The following is a 27871-nucleotide window of genomic DNA, read 5'->3' as shown; positions in this document are numbered from 1 at the left end:
AGCTAATTAGCTGAGTGAGTTACCACCGTCTATAATGCGCAGAGCACGGAGGCTCTTTTGCAGTTGCACTGAGTTGGATTGTTAATAACAGGAAGCTAGCACTTCTCAGTACAGTGGATCAGCTACATGTGAAAATAAATGTAAAAAACCTGGAGGGGAATGGCAGCAGACTGAGATTAGCCTTTATTTAATTTAGCGTTTGGGGGTCCAACACACAAATGAGCATTTTAGTAGACTTCATGGTGGAAGTTGCTGTCATTTGTAAAATATTCTGGCCAATTAGCTAATAGTGTGCTTGGATTTCTCCTGTTTTGATACAGTAATACTAAGTACATTGTGAAGCCCAATTATACAAATCATCCCCATATGCCATACCAGTCTTTCTTTATGAACTGTGTTTATAAATCCTGTGTGAGGAAATGTGTACTTCAGCAATTTAGACCATGTGTAAAAACATAGCCAATAGGATTGTCAAGAAAACAAGTTCCAGCATAGGAAATCCTAATGTGTTCCGCTAAAATAACACGAGTGTGTTGTGTTGTGTGTTTTCTGATTAAATACATATTACTTTACGGTGCTTAACCTGCACAGGTCCTTCCGTTTCCCTTTTTATTCTTTCTCATTTTTTTTTTTGTAGGATCCAAATTTGGAGTTTTTGAGGAAATTTGGAATTGGACTAGTCTCGGGAACAATAGCCTCAATTATTAACATTCCTTTTGATGTTGCAAAAAGTAGGATTCAAGGACCACAGCCAGTTCCCGGAGAGATCAAGTACAGAACCTGTTTTAAAACTATGGCAACAGTCTATAAAGAGGAAGGGTAAAACATTCTTCTTATAATAAATGTCCAGACCTCTGCTTTAGTTCATATGGGTCCATAAAACCACATTGTTATATTTCAGATTTGATGAGGACCATTAAGCCACCCTAAATTCACATATCAAAAGAGCACATTTGGAAAATGTGTTTTCAAATTACAAGGAGATAACCTCCTACTCCATGAGAACCTTTACAAAACACTTACAAGATGATTACTGGGTTATCAAAATTAACATTCCACAAATAAATGCTTTGTATATCTCATGTAATTTTTTCAACTCATTTTGCAAAGGAAAATATCAATAGAAAACAGAATATTTCCCTATTTAATCTAATTGTAATTATACAGACCTCTGTACCTGAAATAATTAAACTTGGGACATAGCCTTGTGGAAATAACATTTTCCAACTTTTTAAGTATTTCTCAAGTGGAGATTGAGTTGTAGCTTTGAAATTCAATTATAGCAGTCATTTTGTCCATGTATGCAGCTGTTGTTAACAAGCTTGTCTTGAAAGTAAAACCATCTCACTGATTAAAGTCATATTTCTGATTGGCTAGACGCACAACGTTGCTTCTGTGACTGAACATTGATTAACTTTTTCTCTTCATCTGATCAGCCTCTGTAAAATGTTAAAATCCAGATACAGTCTGCTATTGAACATGTATAATTTCAAATAATTGCTTCTAAGTGCTCTGCCAGCTTTTTAACAAACACATGCTAAAATTCCATTCTTCTTTTAGAGCAAGAATATTGTTTGAAGTGCTTTGTTTGTTTTTCTTCTGCTACAGATTTATGGCTCTGTACAAAGGCTTGGTTCCCAAGATCATGAGGCTTGGTCCAGGTAATTTTCACTCTATTATTTCTATATTGCTTTTTTCTTTCTTTCACTTCCAGTTTTTCAATTGCTTGATAAAATGTAGCATCAGTCAAATAAAGGAAAGTGTACCAGAAATCATCAAAATATCCTTCATATTTGAATGATTTATTTTGATAATAGCATCATCTAATTGTAGATGGATTTGGCTAAATACGTGTCTAAAAAAATATATAAACATCAGAGGACTGCAGATCCAAGTAACTGATGATTTGTGCAATTGCTTTCTTTGTGAAATAGGAGAAAGTTCATCCATGCAAATGCGAGAACTGTAAATCCTTTTTAAGTGTTAAAGCTTCCTGTTCCTTAAAATGTGACATTTTGATTTCACTAGGACTATTCTGTACACATGTAAAGTCACCTGAAAATGCAGGTGAGAGTCTCTCCAGTATAAATGCTCTCAACTAGTCAAAGCATAGCCCAAGCGTATCAAATTCCAGTTATTTTTTTCTGTGGTCTGCGGGGGCTGTAAAGAATAGACACGAAACATGCAATGGCTTGAGCTAGGAAGAAACTTACATGGCCCTAGAAGACCAAGAGGACCAGGACAACTTAAAACTGAGTTTGTTGATAGACCTTTTCTCACTAGTTGTTGCTCCAAATGTGGAAGCACAGTGGTAGATAGCTAGATCTTCTTTGACTTTTAGATTACTGTTTCCTGGTTAGTTTTGATTAATCATAAAAGCAAAGCACTGGGCCCTTAGACTTTGCGAGCCCACAGAGGCAGTCTGTGTCAAAAGTCCAAATTTGAACAATATCCCATTCCTGTGATATTGTATTTCCACTTGTGCAAGGTGGTTTAATAGGCAAGAACACAAGTGATTAAAAGCAAGTAAGGTGTAGAATCTGTTCTGTAGTATAAAGGAAGCATTTGTCTATAAATGTTTGTCTATAAATGTTTGCATATCCAATGCATCTGGCTAAGTGCTAGACCATGCCTGGTAATTGTGCAGGGTAAAGGAAGAAGGTGGGGAACAGAAACAAGGCAACTAGGCATAGCTCTGCAGCTAAAAGTCTTTTCTCTCATACTCCAAAGATACTAGATTATGTACAGGACAAAGAGAAGGCAGGGTTCGCTTCCCCAGTACCCATTAGATTTTGGAATAAAATTTTCCATCTTACAAATGACTATGCATTCTGGCCCAGATCCAGCAAGTCAGCTAAGTGTACACTTCATTTTAAACACTTTTGTAGTCTCCTTGATTAATGTATGATTTGGCTTTCCAATGAAAAATAATGCAATCTTTATTGTGACTGGAAAGGTAATTCCTTCTTTCAACATGTGAATGCTTTCAGGAAGAGATATACACAAAGGTCACACAGTATGAGAATTGGAATCAGCCTTAAGTCCAAATCCCATCTTAGCTATGGGATCTATGATTGGTTTATTGGCCAAAGCCTTTTACAAACTTTTGTTCTTTCTAGCTGTCTGTGCATTCATGAAGTTCATGAAGGATTTCAAGTGTGGTGATAGTTCATTAGGATAAATAATATGGGAAAACTCATGTGGTCATTCTGTGTGCCTGGATGTCTGTCTATCCCATCTACCTAGAAAGATCAGCTCAGTTCAGCAGAAGACTGAGCCTGCTAACTGACCCTAAACGGCAAAGGCAAAGGCAAGAAAGTATTTGTGGCCCAGTGATGGCACCCACAAGTAGCACGTACTCTTGCAGCCTGGAATCTAACTCTCTTTTCCCATCTTCTACAACTAGAAGCATCCAACTGTGATTCTCTATGTGCTTAGTTTTATGTGTGTGTGTGTGTGTGTATATATATATATATACACACACCTCTTCAGAAATATTTCCTTCTTTAGCTCATACAGTAATTACAGCCCAGTTACAGAAGGACTAATCTGGCTTCACTAACAGTAAAGATACTTTATGACATTGGGGCTGAGATTTTGTACTGTTACTGGTTCTATTTCTAGCAGATAATGCTATTTCATCAGATCAAAATTTTGCCTGTGGATTCCCAGGCAAGTGAAGATTATACTTATTTCAATACTGTGATCTTCTGCTTTAGACATGGCAAACAAACAGCTGAAAACCTTTCCTGAATCTTACCTGGAAGTATTTTCATCACCCTGGTGATTAATTTTTGTCATGCCACTGCAGCTGGTCTTTCATAGCCAGACTTAACTCTAAACAAACACATAAATATAACATGTATTAAGCTTCACTTTTAAAGAACAAAGGAAAATATTAATCTTGAAAACTTTAGGAAAAATCATATTGAGTATGATTTTGATTTAATATACAAGGTTTTCACATCAACACTATGGTCTGATATTAAGTAAAATTGTATGATTTGATAATTGCTTATTTTTTAATTAATTAGAGCATTAGTAGAATTATCCATTTTTCAAATAAGGCTTTGCCATGTCCTGTTTTAGATTACACACTACAATGATCTGGAAAATCTTGAAAATACTGAATTTTGTATGTAATAAAATAATCTCTTTTCTTCCAGGTGGTGCGGTGATGCTTTTGGTTTATGAATATGTTTATGCATGGCTTCAGGACACAGCTGATCACAAGTAGCACGTTTGAGAAATGTACTGCTTTAGGGCACTGAATGCCCTCAGATTTACATTGATGTTAATACAATTCAAAACAAATCCAGCGTTGAGGTTCTGATCCGGGAAAACATTTAAGCACAAGTTTTTCTGTAAGTGTGTAACTAAATAGCCCAGTTGATGTTTGCAATTGTCTTACTGGATCAAGAGAAAAGATAAAAGAGATACAGGAACAAGTTAGTTTTTCAAGGACAAACTGGAAATTTTGGACACTAAATTAGACTATGTAATCAATGCACTTTGATAAAAATTTCAGCCGAAATGGCAAAATACTAATTTTCAGGGGATTTGAAGAGAAAAAGAAAATATAATAATCATGTGAGCCCAGATACTAAGGTAGTGTAAACTGACAGCTCCAGGTTAAGAATATGACCCTTACTCAGCAACCACTTGCGTCAATCTTGGGTCCAGTTTCAATTCAGTCCAGTACAATTTCAACATCAATAGAAGAGCTTCTTAAGTTGTTGGGAGTTAGGATGGAAAAAGGACAGCATGACTAGCCACATCCTTAAAAACATACACCATTAAATGTCCTACTTGCCCTTGATACTTAGCCCTGTATATCACATAATTCTTACTCAGGTTACAGAAGATACTGAAAATAGCCCAAATGAAGTTACATAAAAGTTCAAAACAGGGAATCAGGAGAAATGACCGAATCATAGAATGGTACAGGTTGCAAGGGGCTTTTAGAGATCATCTGGTCCATGAGTAAATAAATGAACTAAAAAAAAAGTACTTCTAGACATGTGAGATTTTACTCTGAATTGTTTATCCACCATCAGGCTATTGCTTAAAGAGCTGTCCCGTGCTAAAAATGCTCAATGCGCCTTGACTGCCCCTTTACCCTTTCATTACCACTGTGGGATGGAAATACAAAATTCTAGACCGACAGCATGTATGCAGTAGTAATTAGCTAGCCATACACCTCAAGGAAACGCACCTTCCTATAGATAAAAAATGTTACTCTAAAGCTAAAGTTTTTGCTTTTCCCAGTCACAGTCAATATAAATAGTATTTCAGTGATGTAGTCCCATTTTGATAGCCATTATAACTAGCTCTGTGAAAAATGATAATGTCTGCTATCCTAAATGCAGACATAATTTCCATTCATGCAATTGTGCCATTCTACAGTTTCTTTTCAAGAACTCTTCAAATAACTTAGAATTACACATTTTTAAAATATTATCTAAACTAGGTTCATGTTTGAATTAATATATATCTTGCAATTGCTGAAAGTTTATCACCTCATACTACATTGACATAGTTAATTTTAATGTTCTTCTTGAGGAGGTATAAACCTTTTTCCCAGCAATCCTAAAGAAATATCTTTCCAGTTTGTTATTTGAAAATGACAGTTCACACATGAAATCTCATCTCATGAGTTATTTTAATGCATTAGAAAAGCAACAAAAAGCTAAAAATAGGAATGCGTTCTCAGCATTTTCAAGGATTCCTGTACTGACTTGCTCAATAAACCTCTCTTTTCTCTAAATCTGACAATGGCAACTTCTCTTACCTATGCTACTTCATAGCTAAAATCAATAAAATCAGTTCTGCTACAGTTTCTCATTTAAGGTAAATGTTCCTCACTGCATTTCATTATCATACTTAGCCCAAGAGAAGACACTACTAAGATAATTTTGAAAATTAAAAGCAACATGCTTTATAATTAGTCTTTTATTAATTTAGAGCATTCAAAATATAAAAATAAAAGGCTTTAAACATACCGTATATACATATATAGCCTTCGGTTTTACATCCTTTCCAACACGACTTTTTTTCAGTTAATAGTTCTGCCTGATCTTTGATTAAAAGAGAACCATTAGAAAGCAGAAAACACAGCGTTGTTTTAGAAAATGAACCCATGAATATACCAGCCAAATTCCCCATCACTTCTGGTGTAATATAGGGTCTGGATCAGTTTCACATTGGACCTCTTCTGTATCAGGACCATGCAAACACGGTGGGGCTGTCATAGAAGAGAGTATTAGGATTCACTGATTTCTTTGAAAACATTTGTCATTCTGGGAATGCAGTGTAGGCTTTTCAGGTTAAAAACTTAAATCTGCACTCACAAATATGGCATATTTCCCAAATTAATCCATTCACCTCAGTGAGTTCACTCCGGATTTATACCCCTGTACCTGACAGCAGCAGTTGACCCTTGTTTATTATTTAAAAAAATAAAACAAAAAAAATCCCTTTCTCTCCTTTGTTTATTGTAAAGTGGCTTAAATACGTGTGGCTAATATGCTAATGTGGTTTTTCAGTTTACCCATGAGTATAAGCAGAATCCTTGGGCAAAGGAGTACTCTGCATCATAGGTTTATATTAAAAAAAAAAAAAGTTATGAAAATTCCTACGAAAAGCAAATAAAATCCATCACAAGCAGTTCTAAGGCCAGGTACCTTTGCTCACTCTGAGCAAAACTTCTGCGCACAGCATCACTAACTTTCCACTTGGGGGTAAAGTATTACATACAGCAGGCAGATGCACAAAGAGCTGTACCTAAACAAACACAAACCAAAAATGTTTCTTGATGGTGTATTCCCACGTGATGAATATTTAACATTGGCCTTGCTTTATAAATTATCCCAATTTAGCTGAAGACAAGACAATGCAAACAACTGGCACAAGCTAAGGATCTGTTTCTCTAAAGCGTCTCACATAACAAACAAATGCCTCATGGGAATGTCAGAAAAGATGAATTCTGTTCCAGAAATTACCTCTTGTTGCTCAGGAAAAAATTTAAAACTTTTAATGTAGGCATACTTTATTACAGGGTTGTGAATTCTTGGAACCTAAAAAGTTGTGCTACAGAAGGCTTCTCATCTTTCCTTTGATGTTCCTTGTTTGTGCTGTATGGATAACAACAGGTAGACTTACTCAAGAATTTTATAATCCATTAAAACAACTAGGTTGAGAGCTAAAATCTTGTTGCTAACTTATTTATTGACTTATGATATTTTGCTTAACATTTTTTCTCCTTTTTTCATTTTAGTGAAGAGCTTGTCTAGAATTAAACTGAGTTATTTTCCATGGTGTTAAGGCTAGTCTTATTTCAGTTGGAACTGCATAACAGAACAATGTCCATCACGTCAGTAACTGTGGCAGAGTGGCAGTGTGGCACTTCTGTTCATGTTGCCTTTAGTAGTTTCAATGAAACATTCTTTAAAAAGTGTTCTACTGAATAACAAGGTTTTCAACGTCTTGTTAAAGCTAAATAGCTGTTAAATACCTTTGAGGCTGATGAATAGAGGATATCATCTGATATCAGATCTTTCTTTCCTTAGGGCAATAATACAATACCCATGTTCTTTATAGAAATGCAGTTCTGTTAACTATTTTTTAATGCAAAATGCAACGGTGGCAACAACCACTTGAGTCCATCTATATTTCAGTGGGTATACTGTGCACAGGTGCTAGTTGGATTATTATGAGAATTTACTCACAGCTATCTCAGTGATGAAAGCTGGAAACCCACAGAGAGGACTGTAGTTCAAGAGAGGACTGTATTTTATCTTCCCAATGAATGAACGTTCAATATAGTATGCAGATAAAGCAGTATTTGAGGAATGACATTTTCTACTCTGCTTTACCTATCTCTAGTGTAAGTTAAGTTATTGCACAATATTTATTAAAATACACCATATATTAATATTCTATGCAGGACATGAAACATCACACCAGGCTTAATTTTTTTTTTCCATGGTCATATTCTGAACATACCTACAGCATGTGGAAAGCATTCTGGAATAATGGTCAGAACTTTATTATTGCCCAAGGAAAACAGGTAAATTTTCAAAGATCAGAACGTTAGTGCTCTTGGGATTAAAGCTTAAAGCAAAACAACTGGCACCGAGTACTTGCCACTGGATACAGAAATGTAGAAAGGGAATTTGTTAATATTAAATGATATCTGTTCATAGCACCACCACCAATAGCATACCTATAAGGGAAAAAATGTTTCAGAATAACAATGTAAACTTTACCAAGAGCCATATTTTACATTCATTAAAGCAGAAATTAAATACAGCTTCCTCTTTAAAAAATTACAACAGAATCTTCGGGCCAAAAATGCTAGACACAAGTGAGCCAACAACGGTGGTATAATTCTGTTTCTCGGTGGATTTGTTGACTGACGTGGCTTTGTAAGCATCTCTGCACAGGTTGCACACTAACAGCATTTTCCTCTACAGTTTTCAGTTTTGTTCAGGTATTTTCCACTCATTTCTGTTTGTATGCTTGACATGAATGTGGTGTTTCATGAATCTAGGAAGCTGGGTATAGCTGGGGAGAGTTACTTCCCTGGATTTCTGCCTTTGAATCTTCTGCTAAAGAGAAAACCATATTTCATGAGACGTTGAAGCCACTCACTGTAGGCACAAACACACGATGAAAAAAACTTACCTAAACCTCATCACCTGAGGCTATCACCCCACTATGCAAAGACACAGAAAATAGCTAGAAAGTCACCTTTTTAATTTAAAAGTAGAAGTAAATGTACTGAAATGTGAAAACAAATGCTGTCAAAAGCCTATATTTACATATGGTTAAAAACACAAAGGTGTTACTACTGCCTGATGACGGTGACATATCAGAAGAATCTGAGGGCCACCTACTGCCTTGGTTCTATATCTGATTCCCAAAACCCATCTAAACAGCCAAAAAGTGATCTCTGAATTGCAGTGGATTGTATAACCTTGTCAATGAAAGGGTTGTTCTCTGGGCATTCGCAAACGCCTCCCATTTAGCCGCCTTTGCTGATTTGAGGCATAGCAGAATTTTCTGTGGTGATTTTTCTTTATTGATTTTTACACAAATCTTAATAACAATTGCACATTGAGAAAGTCTGTAGTGATTAAGAATAAATATGTGTGGTTTGACCAGAAGAGAGTGGGACATGGCTCCACGAGCCCTTTAAGGGATGCAAGGTCTTTACTTAAAGAGTGCAACACCACACTTCTCTCAGTTTCTGATGTTGTCTTCAGCTCTTTCAATCCTAAAAGCCTTACAGGGGACAAGTCATGAAGAGAAATGCCAGGTATTGCCAGCACAAAGAGAGCAGCCCACGAGCCAGGCTCAGGGACTACCAGCCAGCGGGGTCATGGTGGTCCTTGATGGGCTTCTGCATCAGAGAGCAGAGGCTGTGACAGAGTGGCTGCCCTCCCTGGCCGTCTGCATGCCCTTGAATGCCAGCGAGGCAGGGATGTCACAGCTGTGAGGGGACAGCGGGGTGCCTCCAGCATGCTGCCATCCGTGGCTTGCCATGTAGCCAGAGGAGGCAGCACTATACGTCATGTAAGGTGACACTTGGGCTGGTGTGGCATATGGAGGCATAGCTGGTGCCGACACAAAGCTGCTGACAGCTGGGAGGCCATTGGGTGCCTGAAAAGAAAGAGAAAAACATTTCTCAGAGAGTAAGACACAGCGGATCTGCCGTAAAAGAAGCTGCCCTCAGATGCTGCTGCAGTTTTGTGCAAGAACCACAGCTGCTGGAGACACCCAGAAAGCCACCCATAATGACCGCCCTGGATTTCAGGGGTGCAGTGGCATCCTTGCACTTTGTCTTTAATACCAGATGCCTCAAATCAGCCCTGCACACCTCTCCCAGTAGCCTGTCCCAGACAGGGACCAGCAGCAGATGATAGGGAACACAAGCCAAGAGCAGGCCAGGAACTGCCAACCCTCCCTGTATGCCTGCCACACTTTCCTGCAAGATGTTGTTGACAGACTCCTTAAGGCCATCTAATCATCATGTGTAAGTGCTACTGCTGGAGGCATTTGTGATCAGTTTATCCCACCTCTCTTGCCAAGTACCTTTAGTCTCTGGAGCAGATGAGCTGTAAGCTTTTTCCACCTTTCCCAAATTTCACAAGGTGTCGGCAACTATGGCTTAGGCCTTGCCAGTAGTGCTGTGGCAGTTTAAACTGGGTGTGCAGTGACCACAGCCATACCCATCCCAGTGCCTCGCCTTTGCCAGCCAAGAGGGTGGGCTCAGCTCTGAGCTGCAGCAGGCAGGCATGGGCACGGATCCCAAAGCAACACTCTCTGGAACACAGAGGTAACAAGTAGCTGGGGTGGGGGGAACATCTTAAACTCTTTGGTAACTGCTCAAAGCATGAGTCAGAACTATAGTAGCAGTATTATTATTGATGATGTCTTTTAAAAATCTATTTTCTAGGTACTTGGGATGTAGCCTTGCAAATGTTCTTTGCTCACAGCTCCTGGTTTCAATAGGGCTTCTGTGCACAAAACAATTGCAGGGCTGGGTCCTTTCCTGCAAGCTATTTTCCTAGGTCCTCCTGTAGGCTGGGGAGAAGGGTTTCTATTTAAATAGGGAAGGGAGAGTCCTTCAGTCTGCCACAGCAGGTTTTCACAATGAATGACTCCTTATTTAAATAAAAAGTGTTCAATGGTTTATTTCACATCCTGTAAATGTTTCTTCAGCAGAGCAGGTACAAACCAAGATAATTCATCTTGCTTAAATTTATATTTGTATAGTGTTTATGTTTTAGGATTTGATGTGGTATTTTTTCTAGAAACATTTCCTATCTAAATATGACAGAACAGGTATCCATCAAATCATGTAGCGTCTACCATTTTTAATCACCTGCTAGAACTAGACCTAACCTGGACAGTGCAAAGTTAAGAAATGAAACAGACCTTTGTTTCTGATAAAACTTCACATGATTTTAACATTTAAACATTCGATTCCTGTCTGGATAGCACCTGCCTAAATTTCAAGTATTTGCCTCCATAAACATCACTGGCCTGGTTTCAGGCTCATGAGTTTGCTTCCAATGTAACTCACAGTTCCACTGGTGATAATATCCTCTCACTTCCAGTTGGGAAATCAAGCAGTAATCCTGCTGGAGTCAATATAAATGTGTACAGCAATCCAAACCAGCAGGCCACAGTGACAGGATCCCAGCCATAAGCCTCTGATAGGTATATTAATTAGTACAAAATATAGAGCTGCAACAGCACCATAATTGTCATTCTAAATCCATAAACACTTTGTGGAAGCTGAACTTGCCTTATTCTTTTGAAAATCCAAATATATGACCTGACCTTCAACTCCAATTACACGTCCCCTACTGTGTCTGAGTTACACTTTAGCCTCAGCTCTAAATATCAGTGTTTGCAGCAATACTAATTAATACAAACCTTCAAATAATTGCACTGTAAATTAGTATACTTCTTAAGTCACGGGTAAAATCATTTCACTGAATTTATTGGAAAGTAAAAAGTGTGACAAGCCCTAAAATGTTGCAGTTCTCCAAGCTCCCTGCCTCTTCCAATGTGCAAAGTGCTTTTCAGAAGAATGCGAAACAAGAACGAATACCCCTCTGTTTTGTCTAATAGCAATAAACAGCTTTGCACAGAGGCAGTAAAGCCATTAGAGCCAGGTTGTAATACTGGGATATGAAAAGTCACAGTCCAAAGGTATCCTACATAGAGAAGTACAGAAACCCCGAAGGGATACTGGAAGGAGAAAAGACCTGGGGCAAGTCCCACGAGAGTTTCATAGCCATTGAACCACACAAAACTCCAGCCTCTGAAGCTTCAAGCAGGCTGGTACCAAGCAGTGGGCTCAAGAAGCCCCATTTTAAGTAGGATTCCTCACTATGAGCGGTCATGTCCCATGAACTGTGCTTTTGAAAGAATGTTTTCCCAGACTGCAAAGGAGGCACATGTCCCTCCAGCCTCCTGCGCTGTCACTGCTCCCCTAAACCACATGTGGCTCTGGGAAAAGCCAGAGTCCTCTTTTGCCACAGACAAGAGAAAATTCTTCCCATATGCTGTACAGACTGCCATGCTGTAGCATGCTCTCCAACCACTGGTACTTCCTTTAGAGCTCTTTAGAAAAGGCAGATGTTATAATAACCTCTTGTCTGAGAAAGAATAAGGCTATAAATGCACCCTTAAAGTTTTGCATAGTGCCTCATTATGCCAAGGGGAAATACTGCTTGATGCAATCACTTTGCTGAGCATCTTTCCCCACCCCACCATTGCAGGCCAAGAGTATATGGGTAGAGAAAAGCCACTTTTTGTCCTCCAGAAATGACTTCCTGCTATGTGTAATGCTGTGTCCACACACGAAAAAAAAATCCCTGGAGGTGATGACTGTGTCTGCACGTGTAAATAAAACAGACCAGGGCCAATTCTTTGGTCCTGAGGGTGAGCAACATGGTGCAACACCCAGGACCATGGCTCAACTCTCTTAATCCAGAAACAAACTGTCTTTGTCCGCACAGCCTGTCAGGCAGGGTGCCTGGCCTGTGGTCTGCCTAAATTTACACAGGGAAGTAAGTGTCTGGCCCTGTGCTAGTGCGCACAGGCTAGGTCTATGCCAGGCAATGTGCCAACAAGCCACCTCTTTGCTGGTCCACCAACGCTCAAACCCATGTCCGTGGTCTCCTGTGGCTTCTATAGACAAGGCTGCCAAGGGTTTTTCTGCAAACAGAAACTGATCACAATGCATGATCTGGGGCAAACCTGAGCTCCTGAACAGCTCACACTAATGCAGACATTGTTGATAAATATTTAGTCCAATCATATATATGTTTCCCTACTTCTATTTTTTATATGTGGCCTTTCTTAGTATGGTCTTATAGCACAAAGTAAAAAGAAAGTCTTTGAACTATAATTATTGGAGAAGCCCTAGTTTGTTACTCAATTACACTGGAGGTGCTACTTGGATTGTTACTGGTAAAACAGGCAAGACTTGAATAAAGATTCTTTGAATTCTTTGAATAAAGCTTAATTTAAAAAAATACCTACCCTGACTTATAACAGACAGAACAACCCTTTTACCAACTCTCCCTTTACTTAAATTGCAACTGTTGGTTTTATGGTGTCTATTTTGAATGTGAGAAAGATCTTGCCCTAACTACTGAGGGCAGGACATGGAGACAGTGGTGTAGGGACCACCAGTTGTGACCCGTCAGAGGCCACTAGTGCTGGGAAGCTGCTGTCACTGCCTCCTCACAGAATTAATGGATCATTCTTATTTTTGTTCAGTGCTACAAATCTTTACCGCTCAAAACCATGATGATGTGGATGCCAGTAGATTCCTTCAGCCAAGCAGGCAGCGCTGGGATGGGTAAAGACTGACCCAGCATGGCATGCTGCTCTGCTTCAGGTTGGTTTGAACCATACACACAAGGCAGCCAGAGGCCTGCTCTGGCCCAAATTTAAAGCTGAGCGGATAGAGAAAACCTCATCTTACGGGATTTAAAACTATGCTACTCAAAAAAAAAAAAAAAAAAAGATTTTCATCTCTGACTTTCATCACGGAAGGACTTGACCCAATAATTTTAACCACAAGAGTTTTTACTTCTAAACAGCTTTAGATACAAAGTGTAGGTTGTCAGAAGGGTTGAATCTTGTCTGTCAATCTAGCACTTTTTACAAACATGACATTCACTTAAAATAAATGGAGGGGATTAAGTTCCACGACCCTGTATATACTGGATGAATAATTCATCCTGCAGTATTTCAGTCAGAGGAAATGAACACCAAAATCTAAACATTCATAATTAGGAGTGCGAGAACCCCATAGTGTTTATGGATTTTTAAAACCCTTAGAACTTGTTTTAAGTGCAGAGCTTCTTAAACCTGGTTTTTAAGTTTTATAAATATTTTTTTTCTTAATTTAAACCATTGCTTTTCAAGGGAAATCTAATTTTTTAAAGCAAGCAAACAAACATGTAGTTCTAAATGAAAAAGAACCTCTGCTGTGCAAATGATAAGATTTCCTGTTTGAAAGCACTTACTGTCCAGCTTCCACAAAGACCATAGAGAAACATTTGCTCTGAATGCTGCTTCCATCAATGTTTTGAGGTGACTGATGGCATAAATATTTCTAAATTTTAGAGCTGTATTCAAAATCTAGAACATGTGACTTTCCACCAAATCACAGATTCAGTTAAACATGTTCTAGCAAAGATGCCCACAAAACAACAGTGGTTGGGTCAGGATCACAAGCTGGGTCTGGTGCCTTTCTGCTGAGTTGCTGCTGATGCACACCAGTACCAGTGAAAGGAAATAACCAGGCCAGAATTTAAAGCCAATGAGGATGTAAGGTCTTACTTTAGGTCACGTAAAATAATGCTGAAACATGATGAAACAAATTCATGAACTGCATGTATTTTCACCAGTTAAGGAGTTAGTACAGCAGTTTTAACAGTGATAATTTTTAGGTTTAGACACTTTAGGTACAATACTAACTATAGATGACTTGTTGTCATTCTTTTCTGCCCATCTGAAAAGAAAATGTAGAATCAAGCTTATGTTGGATTGTCTTTGGAACAGATGACTTTCATTAGCTGCTTGGATCCCTAAAATAACAGTTCCTCTCCAAAACGGAGATAACCACCATACACATCTTAATTTCTGTTATGAAGATTATGCTGGTGTATTGTGTTGTACTGCTTCATCTTCCTCTCCTGCACCATCTGGAGGCACAACCTTTCTAGACAAACTTCCCAATCAATCCAAGTCAGATAAATTGACTTTTTCTTCTTGCCATGTTCATATTAATAACAGAAAAACATACAAGCTAGAGTTCACTTTCACACATCATGGTGTAAATTCTGTATTTTAATTAATTGATATTATTTTGTTTTGTTTCATCTTCTTCTTTACTTCTCCTTCCTTGCCTTTCATTTGCTAGATATGTGTTCTCTCAGTATCAAAATTAGATTGTCTCTTGTGATCCCTTTCTATGTGGCTTCAAAATGTTTAAGAAAATTACCTAAAGTCATAGCATTCAAAATCACAGACCTGCATTTATGTTAGTTATCGTTAATAGCAATAATGCAAATTATCTCATTTTGGGTTTACATGAATACAAACAAGAGCTGGTGGATGCCACAGGTGGAAATCACCTCAGTTTTATAGTCTAACTCTAAAATAAGTGTCCGAAGGGATGTAAATTTTTCTTATTATTTTAAAGTTATTCTTTCAAATTATTTGAATTACTTGTCTAATGTAATGTAGTTGTCACAATATTTTGTTAAATAGATTATTTACTGCATAGGAGTGTATGCTTTGCAGAAGTATGTCTAAACATCGTTATTTCTGGGAAACAATGTAGGCTTCAAGCTCTAGTTACCCAATTCACCAGTCCTAATGAGCCTGGACAGTGACTCAGCCCAAACTCCCTCTCTGGAGTCAGCAGAAGTTCAGTCTGCATCAAGATTTATGAAACACACCTCTGGTGAGTAAGGTGGCTGCTTCATTTGTATTTCACAATTCTAACACTGACTTGGATGGAACAAATCCTTCCTGTCCTTGGATCAGCAAGCTCAGCACATTGCCTGATCCTCCAACATGGAGCCTTTCCCTGAGAGCAAATTAAACAAATCTGCAGAGGTATCGCAACTGTCTTACTGAGCACAGCAGCTGCCCAGCAAAAAGAAGCACTAGCAGTAGTTTTATCTGCAGGAATGCCACTGTAGCTCCTCAGACAGACACCTTCTTGCTGCTCATTTTTCAAAATGAACAAACAGTTTCTGGAAACACCGAATCTTTTAGAAATGTCCTGAAAACATGGTCATAGAATCATAGCACAAAGCAGCTACTGAAGAAGTTGATTTTTTTCCCACAGCAAGGGAAAAGCTGAGCTGAATATCTAGCCCTTCAATCAGAAGAGAAAATTACCTTAAAAAACCAGAGGATATCTCATGTTCTTAGTGATGTCCACATAATCAGTCAAAAAGGTTATGGCAACAAGACTAGGAGCAATCAAACATACTGCAAACATAAAGGAAGCAAACATGCTAAATCTCCCTTTTTAATTGGAGGTTAAATATGATTTATAAATCAAACCAACATATGTGATCCCAAGGGAAGAGTAAACAAATTTTCCAAGAAAAACATCAGCAGCAAGCCTGTAATGGAAATCTCATTTAGGAAAATAGCATCAGCTAAAGATTTAAGCAACATACCCATATTTCTTTTAAGGTTTTAAAATTGATAACCTTAAACAATATTTTGGTATAAATTGTGGTAAACTAAATTAGAGCGAAATTCTGAAGCTGCTTTTCAATGCTACAGCATCAGTGGGAAAAATTACATGATCTTACTAACACTCATTCAGGTCAGTGTCCCACTAAAATTAACATGCCTACACAGGTGAGTCAGTTACCTAAAGGAGGACTACAAAAATAAGCACAGAGTAAATTTCTCCAGTCTATGATAATACTTTTTATTTCAAATCTTTTTAAGAAAACCTAAGTAAAATTTCTAAGCTGTATGTGTGTAACCCAGTCAGAGCTGACCCTGCAAATCAGGGTTTGCTGTCTTTGTATAATGCTGGAAACTTTTCTTGCAAAAATCTTTTCATATTATACTATAATATCCATATTCTTAGATGAATGAACATATTTTGCTGAACGTATTCCCCCTTTTGTTTTCTATTAATTTCACTGCAAGCAGAAGAGCAGAAAATAGACCCTGAAAAATGAGGACATTGCTATTAAGTAATTTTGACATCCAAAAAATCTTAAACAGAAGAGGAAACATTTTGTAGGTAGTATATTACTTTGAAACATATGCCTTTGTTTTCAAGACTGACAGCAATAGTACATTGGAATTGAGAAGGTTTTAAAATAACACATGGGCAAGCAGTTTACAGCCTGTCTATTGCTCAGCCAAGTTTGATTCCCAGACGACTGAGCTTTGGGAAATGGAAAGAGACCATCCACGAATGGGTAAATACAGTGTTTCACTGGAAGTTGCACAAGGTAATACCGCTATTCTAGTTGCAGTCACAATTAAAATGGAGTTATTTGAATGCTTGAGTGCTTTAACTTTCCAAACATAATTAGTTACCCAATCCTTCACAATGTATTTTACAAAGATGCCGTTTTCTTTACAGTTATTTCTCCTTTTACTAAATTCAATATATTGCAATGCACTGCATGAGAAAATCACACTAGTTCCTTCTAAAATAAGGTTCATTCCCTTAATAATGAGCATATCCCATTCACCACATTTCATGTGCTTGTTTCTTAAAGTTGTTTCCTTTGCTTATAGGCATCCCCAGCTGCACTAACACAGAAATCAGATAATATCAATTGAGTGTTTTAACTATAGTTGTAATATGCATCAAGATCACCCTTAATTATATTTTCTTATCACATTTTAAATCTCAGCCTCTTCAGGGAAATAAAAACCCAGTTTTGGAAACAGTAACTATAACTTGAATTTACACACCACCATCGATCCTTTCCTAAAAGAGCCAGGGGAACTCACTGCAAAAACAACAGCAGAAAAGAGAGGTAGGAGAAAAAGGCGCAATGGAGACAAGATAGACAGGGTTTGTTGTAAAACCTAAGCATGTTCCAAGGGAAAAGCAGGGAACCAAGTTTTCCAATGCTGCTTCAGAAGAGGAATTTGTTTAGATGGTTTTCACAGTGAAGTGAGATCTACCACCTACAGCACACCAAGCACGTGCTAACATGTACACCTAAAATGACTCCCAAACATAGATTAGTGCACAAGGTCTACTTCACTGAATGGTTGCTCTCCATTCATACTGCAGTTTAGGAAGAATAGAAGCCACTGTCTTTCCAGTAAATGGAGACAGACAGGGCACACATGAACATTAAACAAGCAAATACACTGAAAAGAATAAACATTTGTTCTTTCTATGCTGATGGTTAAAACTATACTGTATTAACAAGGTACTATAAAAAATGTCTTCTTAATGTATTTAATAATATATTGTAATTTCAATATAGTGTTATTTAAAGGAAACTGAAGTTGGAAGAAGAAAACTTACAGACACAGACACATCAAAAGGACTCTTGATGGCTAGAAGCTATGCAGATGTGGGGTCAAACTGGTAAAGTCCCCATTTTGTCATCTTCAGGGAGAGCCAAATCAGCGGTCCCTTTTGTCTAACAAATATCTGATGCTGCAATTACTGGAAAGCTGGTAAGTTAACAAGGGTGAAATCACAGCCTATCAATTATTGAATGTCCATGGTCACTATGACTAGTTATGTAGGACAATTCCTAAGAGCTGATAAGTTGCCACAACAGACAAATTCAAACACACCAGAGTCATTATCTACTTCCCACTCTAGTGTAAGCACCAGAAGATCAAGTCCTATCTAATCCCCTGCCCCTGGCATTCTGCTCCTTGGCTGTGATAGGTATATCCCACCACACTGGCTTTTCAGTCCCTAGTCCTGTTTGTCATGGTGGAGCTCATGGTGGGTTGGGGCCCTTTGAGCAGAGGGTGCTCAGAGTACAGTTTGAGTGTCATTATACCATTCACTCACCTCTCTGACTTTCTTTATTAGTTTCATCCGGGCGGAATGCCCTGAAGCCATGTGGGTTGGTGGACAGGGCACTGTGTTTTGGCCGTGGAAGCAGGTGGCCAGTAAGAGGCAGGTCTCACAAATGGGGTTCGAATGGGGTGCCATCCAGATCACCTGGGAAGGAATCGGGTGCATGTAGTGGGATCAGCTCATGCCCCTCACCCACAACATGCAATGACATGGATGCCTAGACCTTGAGCAAGCCATCTTAGTGACAGTATTTTAATAACAGGTACTGGTCTGGAGATCCTAGTGAGAGTGACACAGAACCAGCCAGTCTCCAAGCCAAGGTCTGAACCTCTGCACCAGACAGGAACTCTGATAACAATTATGCTAGTTACTATGGCAAGAAAGCAAATAAGAACCTCTCCTATCACCTTCCCTCACCACCACCACCCCCCCAGCTATGAATGAGGCATGGGAGGTGTGGACCTCTATCACTGGTGGGTTTTACACAGACCCATAGCAGGAATACAACTGCCTGAACCCTGATTTAGAATATAAGATGCCAAATAAGTAATCTGCTGATTCACTTTTTTTGATAAATGATCTATGTAGGAGGGCCATGTAATTGGTCGTAACTTTTAAGGTTACATTTTCATCTGATTTCCAAAGAAGTAACCATTTATTGTGGGTTCTAAGCACTGCAGATAAACACAGTTACAGGTGCTTTGGCCACCTTATATATAGTTCATTGTTCATCTACAATCAAAGACCAGGAACTATTTACATTGCCTACATTTTCTGTGCAAATAATTGTCCAGAATTATGCCCACAATTACATGCATTTGCTTGCCCTAAAATGGAGCCTTCCCTTTATGTGCTTATGGCATGTGGAGCTCACAACCCCTGATGAAAATGCAACCCAAATACAGGGAGGTGCTGTCCCACGAAAGCAAAAAACTCAAGCCACTAACAGCAGATGAAGTTCAGCTGAGAAAGATGTGAAGCAGCAGTTGCTACTCTAGGGTCTGCCCAACATGTCAGAGGAAGACTTCACACAAACAATGTTCACAAGCCTCTCTGAATTTCGAGGAATGTTTTCAGCAACTCTGGTAAGTTTGGATCAGGTATCTGAATAGCGTATTCTTTCCTGGAGCCAGTTTACAATAACTACTTGCTCTTAGACCCCCCCACTCAGTTACAAACTTTTTCCCATTAATGAGTATCTGTTCCCTTTAGCGATGTGCACATCTGCTTCCTGCAATGCACACAGCAAATAATTCTGGAAAGAAAAAAGTTTCCACAGCTATATGCCTCTCAACAAACTGTACAGACACGCATCAGATCATCTGCTTTTTCATACATGTATAAATGCAGACCACAACTTTTTCAGTTTGCACATCCATGACGTTAGTCTAGAAAGTCACAAGCATTGAATGGCTGCTGTATTTTAATTATGATACACATTTATTAAATGTTTTCCCTTCAAATGAAGAGTACAAATGTGTTTGTATTTCAGTGATTTCAGGGTTGATTTTTTTTTTCATAATGCACCAGTGTACTACATAAAATACTCCAAATATTAAACCTCTGTATTAATAATATCATCTGTAACAATTTTCCCTCCAACATCACATTAAATGTGTCTTTCTATACAAATACTGCTATATAAATAAGCTTTGTATGAAATGCGTATGACGCAAAACTGAGAAGCTCTCAGAAAAATCTATTTTCCTTTTCAGTTTCTCTGATTCATAGTTGCTCTGTTTGCAAAGCTGTGTGATAAATTTCTGAGTATGATGCACCAGGAAAACATAATGCAATTGCTTTCGTGTAAATGACAACTTCGGACATCGGGTAACTAAAAATTAATAGAAACTTGACAAAACATCTCTGTAATTTCCTGGGGAACATTTGGTATAGGATCACAGTCTGCCAGACAGAGCTTTCAATTCCCCAAACCCAAATACCAAACAACATTGCAAACAAGGGCCCCAGAGACACCAGGAAGTTCAGAATATTTAAAGTGAAATAATATTCTACATCCAAAGACTCAGTTTTGTTTTAAAAGAATGTGACCGAGTATTGCTAAAGCAAAAATGTGATGTCTTGTTGCCTCTTTTTGTGAAGTTCTTTCCTAGGCTGAATTCCCACTGATGTGGGAGGCAAGGGGTGAAATGCAGTCATTTAAACCCATCAAAGAGATCGCCTTGGCTGCTGGCTGGCAAGTCTGGGAGGTCAAAAAGTGTTTAGCCTGAAAAAAGCCTACAAGGTCCTGTGTGTTAAAACAGATGTATAGTATTTAAAAGGGAGGATCAAATAAATATATTTTTAAAGTACAGAAGACCTTGTTCTTTGGACTAATTTTTTCTAGTCTTTCTCATGCATCATCATCTTTACTTGAGAAGTAGAGTATTGTCTTCCATGACTAAGGCTGGAGAATGAATCCTTCACTCACCTAGTAGCTGTGGCAAGCTGTGAACAGGTGAACCTTGAATATTGCTGATGCTTAAAATACATAGCTGGCATTTGTTGGAGACAACCGAATTCCCTATCATCCACATAAAATCCTTTGTTCATGTGCTTCAGAGCACATTCCCTCTGCTCCTGTTGTGTAATTGGAAAGCTGAAGTAAAACACACATGCACTTGATTCCCTGCTGCTCTACTCCTGTTGTAGACACCTCTGATTTTGATAATACAGACATTAAACTGGAATATTACAGAGAGTTGCTTCCTGTGGGGGAAATCTGCTAACTTTTTGAGACCCAGCTTTTGTAACGAGCTTTGCCCAAAGGAGATGAGGAAAACAGCATTTAACCCAAAATCCAATGACAGACCCTGTTTCACCCTAGTGCATAAAATTTTGACTGTGGCTTCCCATTTTTCCACCATTACAGATACTCCTCTGCTAGATTCACACAAATAAACCAATGTTCTCTCCTGTCCCCTGCTCCTCTATTTACACGCAAAGCAGTACATGTTGCAAGCAACTGTGAAAAGATCCAAGGATATTAGAGACTTGGTGAGACTCTCCTGTCACAAACTGTCACCCCATACACTGCGCTTCAGCGAACAACTAGTAAATCAGTGCTACATGCAGCAAGAATTTGATTCATAAATTTCACTTTGTATCTGGCTGGAATGAATCTTTTAGCAAAAAGAAATGTTGAAAAAAAATTAAAACATTCCATTTTCATATCCTTATTTCACACAACTTTTTTTCTGAATACATTCTAAAATAGCAAGACAGTAAATTTATGACAGGTGAAGCAGCTAACATACATATGAATGAGTTCTCTGGTAAGCAAGTCTGAAAACTACATGAATAGACTGGTCTATACATTAAGACTTTCCAAAGACAAATTCTATTTACCCATATTACTACGGGGAAGAAGCAGGAGAGAATCTCCTCCATATCTTCTTTTAGTGAGTAGGGTTCCAAAAATGACTTTTTGGATAAATACTTTTTAGCTTTTCTACCCTTTTGAACTCTCTGGACAACGTATTTTGATAAATTAACTCCATTTTATTAGTAGCAATTTCCTCCATTTTTAAATAGTGAATAGGTTTAAATTACACTTGTCAGGCAATATTTCAGGTTGAGCAAAACATTAAAGTAAGACTGGTAATGACAGTAAAATAGTGACACACTATCACGATGAAAGCATAAATATTGAAAGAGTGAAAAGAGAGGAAAAATAGCTTCTGACACCAGCACTGAAATTGACTCAATTTATATAAGATTGTTCCTCAGCATGTCTGTTGAGGTAAATGAGATTCCACCAGAGGTTTACAGCCCGTGAGCCAGATCCTTCAAGTATTTCAGCAGAATCTTTCGCAGGAGGCCCAGCCTAAGACAATGCAGCCACAGCACAGCTGTTCTTAACAGAATAATGACAAGCTATTTCCATCCTTTTTAGTAAGACTGCTAATGCTTTATTTGTTTTGTTTTTAAAGACAATTGTGGAAGGATGAATATTAACTCAAAATCTAACTCTCATTCTGTCCTTAACCACACAATCATGGCTATCCTACAGGGCCACATTATTTGTGATATGAAATGAATAATGATGGAATAGGAAAATGTAACACAAAACAAAAAGTACAGCTTTAAAGGTGGCATACTGTTTGTAAGTCAATGTATCTAACAGAGTCATTGTTCACTTATGGGGCCTATTTTCCACGCTGCCTCCTTCACCTCCTTGCAAGCATATCCAAAGTTCATGCTCCACATGTTGAATTTGAAAGAGTCTGATACAGCTATTCTGAGCACCAAACATGAGTTACAAAATGTTCCTCAACATGGAATACAAAACCAGATATAGAATTTGAAAAATACGTCCAAACCCTCTGTCTTTGAAGAACATGCTAAACAGACATCACGGGTTTTCCTCCACTTGGTTATGAGCACAAGAACTGAAAGGCCAGGAAGTCAGTGTGTCAGAGAAACCCCTTGTACATTCTGAAATGTTTCCATCACACGGGAAAAAAAAGCCAGGAGAGTGGGGGAAAGTTTTGAAAACCTGTGCTTTCCCAACGAGTAACAGTTGAGCCTTTTATAGCCTTTCTCCTGGCATGGGATGTGATTAGCAAGTACAAAGATTTAGACAGAGATTTATTAAGTAACAGTTATATTGTGTTGTAATTAAAACGTAGGAAATTCACCGTCTACTTAAGCGTTTAAAAATGCTTAATGTAGGAAGCAATTACACCTCATTTTCAAATTATTCCCCTGCCTACAGAGCACGCTGCGGACAGGGGGAAATGCGGCTTTAAGGGCAGTGGCGGGACGTGCCCCCCTCACACAGCCCGAGGCTCGGCTGGGACTCGGGGCCGGGCCGGGGCTGAGCGCCTCGGGAGGCAGAGCCCAGGGGGGCAGAGCCCCGGGGCCGGGCGAGCAGCCGGCAGTGCCTGGTGAGCGGCGATTCTCTGATGTCTGCTGGGCGAGCTGTGCCGCAGCGGCGGGGGCAGCGCCGAGAACTCGGGCGGCTGGGATCCCGGGGCTGCCCGCCTCGCCGGCCCTCCACTCGCCAGGAGCCCTTCGGCCCGGGGACTGCGCCGACAGAGGGAGCGGAGAGAGGAGCGAAGTGAGGAGCCGGGCTCTTTCCTGAGGCCGCCCGTCTTGGAGGACTCGTTTGCAAATCAAAAGCAACGGAAGGCCGACACCGGCTCCAGAGAGCAAGGGCCGTAAACCCCAGGCTGAGCTCAGGGGCTCTGTGCATCGCCGCCCTCCCTCCACCTCCCCTCTCTCTTTACCTGGCTGTACTTGGCCTCCTGCTCCAGTGAGCTCTTCTCCAGGCCATTGACGGCGTGCTGGGCCGGGGTGGGGAAGCTGTTTCTACCAAGGCTGCTCCATTCCTCCACCTTGGGGCTAGGGTAAGGCGAGGTGTCGCTCACTGCTGGGAAACATGGGGAGTTGGGGGGTTAGAGGGGTAGAGGCCGGGATGTGAAGCACGTTGACAGCTCCCTCTCCCCACGGGATGCACTTTGTGAGGCAGAGCTAAGATGAAAACTGTACCTAACCCGCCACTCCTAGCTGAGCCTCCGACTAGCTCTGGAGGAGGTGATGCGGGGGGAGAAGGGAATCGCGTCCGTCCGTTCAGCTAATGGCAGCGACCGCCAGCCAAGCCTGGAGCTGGCTCGTCGCCGCACTGGTGGGACGGAGCTGCCCCCTGGCACTTGTCCTCCAGGCTTTCCTAAGGAGGATTTGTGGAAATCTCCTTCTCTGTGTGTATATGTGTGCGTTTGCAAGTCCGAGGATAAATGCTATCCCCTGTTACGGCTGCAGATGAACCAGACTCCAAACAAGTTTGGGACCAAAACACTCCCCCACACAAAAACAAAACAAAACAAACAAACCAAAAAAACAAAAAACAAGCCCAAGAAAACAAAACAAACAAAATTTTGAAAAGACGTTTTGAAAGAAAAAGAAAGGGAAAAGCAAAAACAGAAAAAGAGAAGAAATGGCGGGGAGGGGGGGAAGAGTGGAGGCGGGGAAGATTAAACTGTTTACATGCACATCAGCCGTGGCACGGGAAGACCGAGATGTTCTGCAGGCGGGAAAATTCCCCGGCCTCGCTGGGGGGTGTGGGGGTCCGCTCCCCCGAGCCCCGCGCCCGGCCGTACTGCAGCCTGCAGGCTCGCCGGAGCCGCCGTGGGAGCGGGCTTCCCCGCCACACCAGCTCGCTCGGCCCCTCGCCGAGTTGTCTTAAGAAATTGAGCTCTCTCGGTGAGCGCCCTTTTCTGCTGATCTCACACTTTCCCATGAATAGGGGCTTCCTTTCCGTGTCAGCAAGGTCAGTTTATCCTATAAATCAAGGGCAAGCAGCCCCCATCTGCGGCATCGGCCGCTCAGCAGCCCCGGCTCTCTGCTGGGCAGGGAAGGGGGAGGTTTTACACTGCAGAAAGATGTGTGCAGCTCCAAGGTCTAAGGGAGACGGGGCAGATAGCTAGGCATCCGGTAGTACCGGCAGAGGCCTGCCTGCCTGCCTGCCAATGTGGTGTTGATAAAAGAGGAACTCACTGAAAACAACAACAACAACAAAAACAGAAAAAAAACACAACAAGAAACCCCACCACCTCTGGTTCTCATGTGATTGTAATGTCCTCCTTTTTAATGTTCATTGCCAACACTACCTCTCCCCAGCACAGAGTGGAGATTGCCAGGCGTGTATTTGTTGAGGTCAACTCAGAAACACAGTTGTTTGTGCCCGTGCAGTCTGAGGACAGAGTTTATATCGTGAAGTTGAGGGTGAAGAAGGACAAAACGTATATATTTTTATAGATACGTATATAAATGAAGTCTACTTATGTGAACGTATTACTTAAAATATACCACCTATTTGAAAAAAGAAAAATAAAAATATTCTGCAGGACCGAAAGGATCAATTTGCGTTTGAAGTGCTGCTGGAACTGGATTGTTGCCGTTAAAAACGCAGTGAAAACAGAAATCAGATTCATTCCCTCCTCCCTCCTCTTATTGGGAGGGGGGAAAGAATGGGGCACAGAGATCGCTGTAGGCGAAGGTTATTTTAGATTGCTGTTTGTACCACCTTCACTGTTAGTTCTCTGGCAGAGATAGAAATGGGGAAAAAATGTCCCTTTCTATGAGGCAAAGCATATCCGGCGGCTGAGAGACGCGACACGGTTTCCAGGCAGAGGAATATGAAGGAGGTGGAGGGACTCAGAGCAGCAGATCTTGGGGGTTTGGTTTTCCTGGCCTACCGCTTCGGAGGAAAATATAACATCAGAATGAAAGCAATTAGGTGACATTTGAACTTCCTGCCGGAGCAAATTTGGCCTGATTGCGAAAACTAGAGAAAACGGAATTTTCGGTAACGCCAAGGCGGCGCCTGTGACCGGAGGGCGGCAGCGAGCCTCGGCCGGCACCGAGCGCGCCTCGGGCCGCCGCACCCCGGGCCGTTCCGTCAGGCACCGGTCGCCACTTCTCTGGTAACAACGGCAACGGGGACGGCCGATATGCAGTGATTGCTGAACCACCTGCAGCCCTCCCCGGGACCTCCGGCCTGCCCGCGTCCTGAAACACATCCTCCGGTAAGATGGGGGGAATGGGAGAGGAACGCGAAACCTCCTTCCCACCTTCGGAAAGGAAGGAGCCCAGAGGCAGGGGACTGAAACACCCTGGCCCTGCCTGGCTGCCGCTGCAGCCCCGGGTCCCCGCTCCTCACCTTGGTCTGTGATGGACCGGATCCCCAGGATGTCCGTCACCGAGTGGGAGGACGGCCACGTCCTTGGCATGGCCATGGTGCTGGGGATCGCCGGCACCCCGGGAGGAGTGGGCACTTTGGCTCCTGCAGCAGCGATGGGGCTGGGGTAGGAGTAGATGTGATTGTAGGGCAAAGCGGGCTGCGGCGGCGGCTGGTGCTGCTTGTAGGACTCGTAGTGACTCTGCTGAGACAGGTTCCCGATTTTGTTCCGGAGGATGCGGCTGATGGAGCTGACTGAAGGCACGTTGTACTTGTCACACACGCCATCGGCCAGCAGGCGATCCCGGATCTCCCAGGCGAAGATGCCCGGATCCCTTTGTTTGTAGGTCCGGATATGTTTTACCACCGTGGGGGTGGTGACCCGGGGTTTGCTGCCTCCGATAGCCCCCGGTAGGATGGAGCCGGTCTCGTTGTAGCGAGCCAGGATTTTGCTGACACAGCCGTGGGAAACGCGGAGTTGCCGACTGATGTCACACGGTCTGATACCCAGTTGTGCCAGTTCCACAATCCGCAGCCTGATGGCATTAGGCAGGGGTCTCCCGTTGACAAACACCCCTCCGAGCTGGTTCACTTCCCCGAAGGCAGGTTCTGCAAGCAAACGCACAAACATACCCGTCGGACACGGCCAATGGCTCAGAAGGGGGCGTCTGAGCTGCTCCTCATCGCAAGTCACAGCCCGCGGACCCCCAGTCACTCCCCGCACGCTTCTGTATAATAGCGGGATGCTCTCGAAATGGAAGGGGGCGGGGGCGGCAGGGGAGGAAGAGTGCACAAAAAAAAAAAAAAAAAAGAGAGGGGGGAAGAGAAAATAAATAATAATAAAAATAATAAAAAAGAAGAAAGTAATCCATGGCAGCAAATGTCAGAGTTCCCTGGACTGTGCATCAAGCATTTTTTTTTTTAAAAAAAAGCACATTCCAGAAATAAAAAACAAGATCACCGCAATAGACAATACAGTTTTATCGCCACAAGAAAAAGGAACATGAAGAAAGGAAAAGAAAAATATGTTCGATGACGTGGAGGAGGGGAAGGAAGGAAAAGCAGTTGAGGAAATTCTTTTAGATCTTGGGAGAGGCAAGGGCAACGCGGTGCTTCTGATTCGAGACTAACTTTTTAAAGACCGTTTCTGGTGCTGTTAGCGCCTCTCGTTTAACAGCACAATTACGCTAGGCTGTAAAACAAACGTGCTAAAATGTTAACTGCTAAGATCAATGTCAGGAATAATATACAATGTGCCACAGGCTCCAGCCATACACTCGGCTGCGATCCTGACCCGCACTTGCCTAAGAATATGAATAACAAACCCAGCAGTCAGGAGCTTTCTCTCTCCCCGGCTCCTGACCCTTAACGTGTTCTTACAACTTGTAGGAACACGAGCAAAGTCAATAAGGGAGCTGCGGCAGCGGCACATGACGGCGCACGGGTGCTACCCCTCTCTTGACAGCACTTGAACCCTCCTGCAGCTCCCAGCCACTTACCCATTCCTCTGAGCAGGACACCTCTGGGGCCGCCCTAAATCCCGAACGCAGACCTATGCCCACAGTCGGGCTCCCGGCCTCCTGTGCTCCCGGCCGCCCCGGCCCCCG

The 27871-nt window shown here is 41.2% G+C and overlaps 2 protein-coding genes across 3 annotated transcripts in view; one reads left to right on the top strand and one right to left on the bottom strand.

The window, feature by feature from the left end:
• SLC25A21 (solute carrier family 25 member 21) overlaps window positions 1–5430 on the top strand; it is a 254886-nt gene extending 249456 nt beyond the window's left edge. For both annotated transcript variants that reach the window (XM_061998534.1, XM_061998535.1), the window contains exons 8-10: window positions 638–819; window positions 1609–1661; window positions 4167–5430. In XM_061998534.1, coding sequence (XP_061854518.1) covers window positions 638–819; window positions 1609–1661; window positions 4167–4237 — 306 coding nt within the window. In that variant the 3' untranslated portion in view covers window positions 4238–5430. The remainder of the gene's footprint in view (window positions 1–637; window positions 820–1608; window positions 1662–4166) is intronic.
• A 3978-nt stretch (window positions 5431–9408) lies between these two features.
• PAX9 (paired box 9) lies at window positions 9409–27838 on the bottom strand. The gene is made up of 4 exons (XM_061998148.1): window positions 27764–27838; window positions 26247–26873; window positions 23815–23954; window positions 9409–9663 (listed from the first exon to the last, which is right to left on the bottom strand). The coding sequence occupies exons 1-4, from the start codon at window positions 27765–27767 to the stop codon at window positions 9409–9411; spliced, it is 1026 nt and encodes a 341-aa protein (XP_061854132.1). The 5' UTR covers window positions 27768–27838.
• Window positions 27839–27871: the final 33 nt, after the last annotated feature.

The sequence above is a fragment of the Colius striatus genome, chromosome 6 (assembly GCF_028858725.1).
Source record: "Colius striatus isolate bColStr4 chromosome 6, bColStr4.1.hap1, whole genome shotgun sequence".
NCBI lineage: Eukaryota > Metazoa > Chordata > Aves > Coliiformes > Coliidae > Colius > Colius striatus.
Note: the sequence above shows the minus strand (reverse complement) of the source record. Positions and strands in the feature narration are given on the sequence as shown.

Bases quoted from the DNA above. Each gene is read 5' to 3' on its own strand.
- PAX9 (XM_061998148.1), bottom strand. The intron at 23,955-26,246 runs GTGAGGAGCGGG...GTTTCCCAGCAG, and splicing joins CCGGTCCATCACAGACCAAG to TGAGCGACACCTCGCCTTAC. The intron at 9,664-23,814 runs GTAAAGAGAGAG...CTTTCTTTTCAG, and splicing joins AGGAGGCCAAGTACAGCCAG to GCACCCAATGGCCTCCCAGC.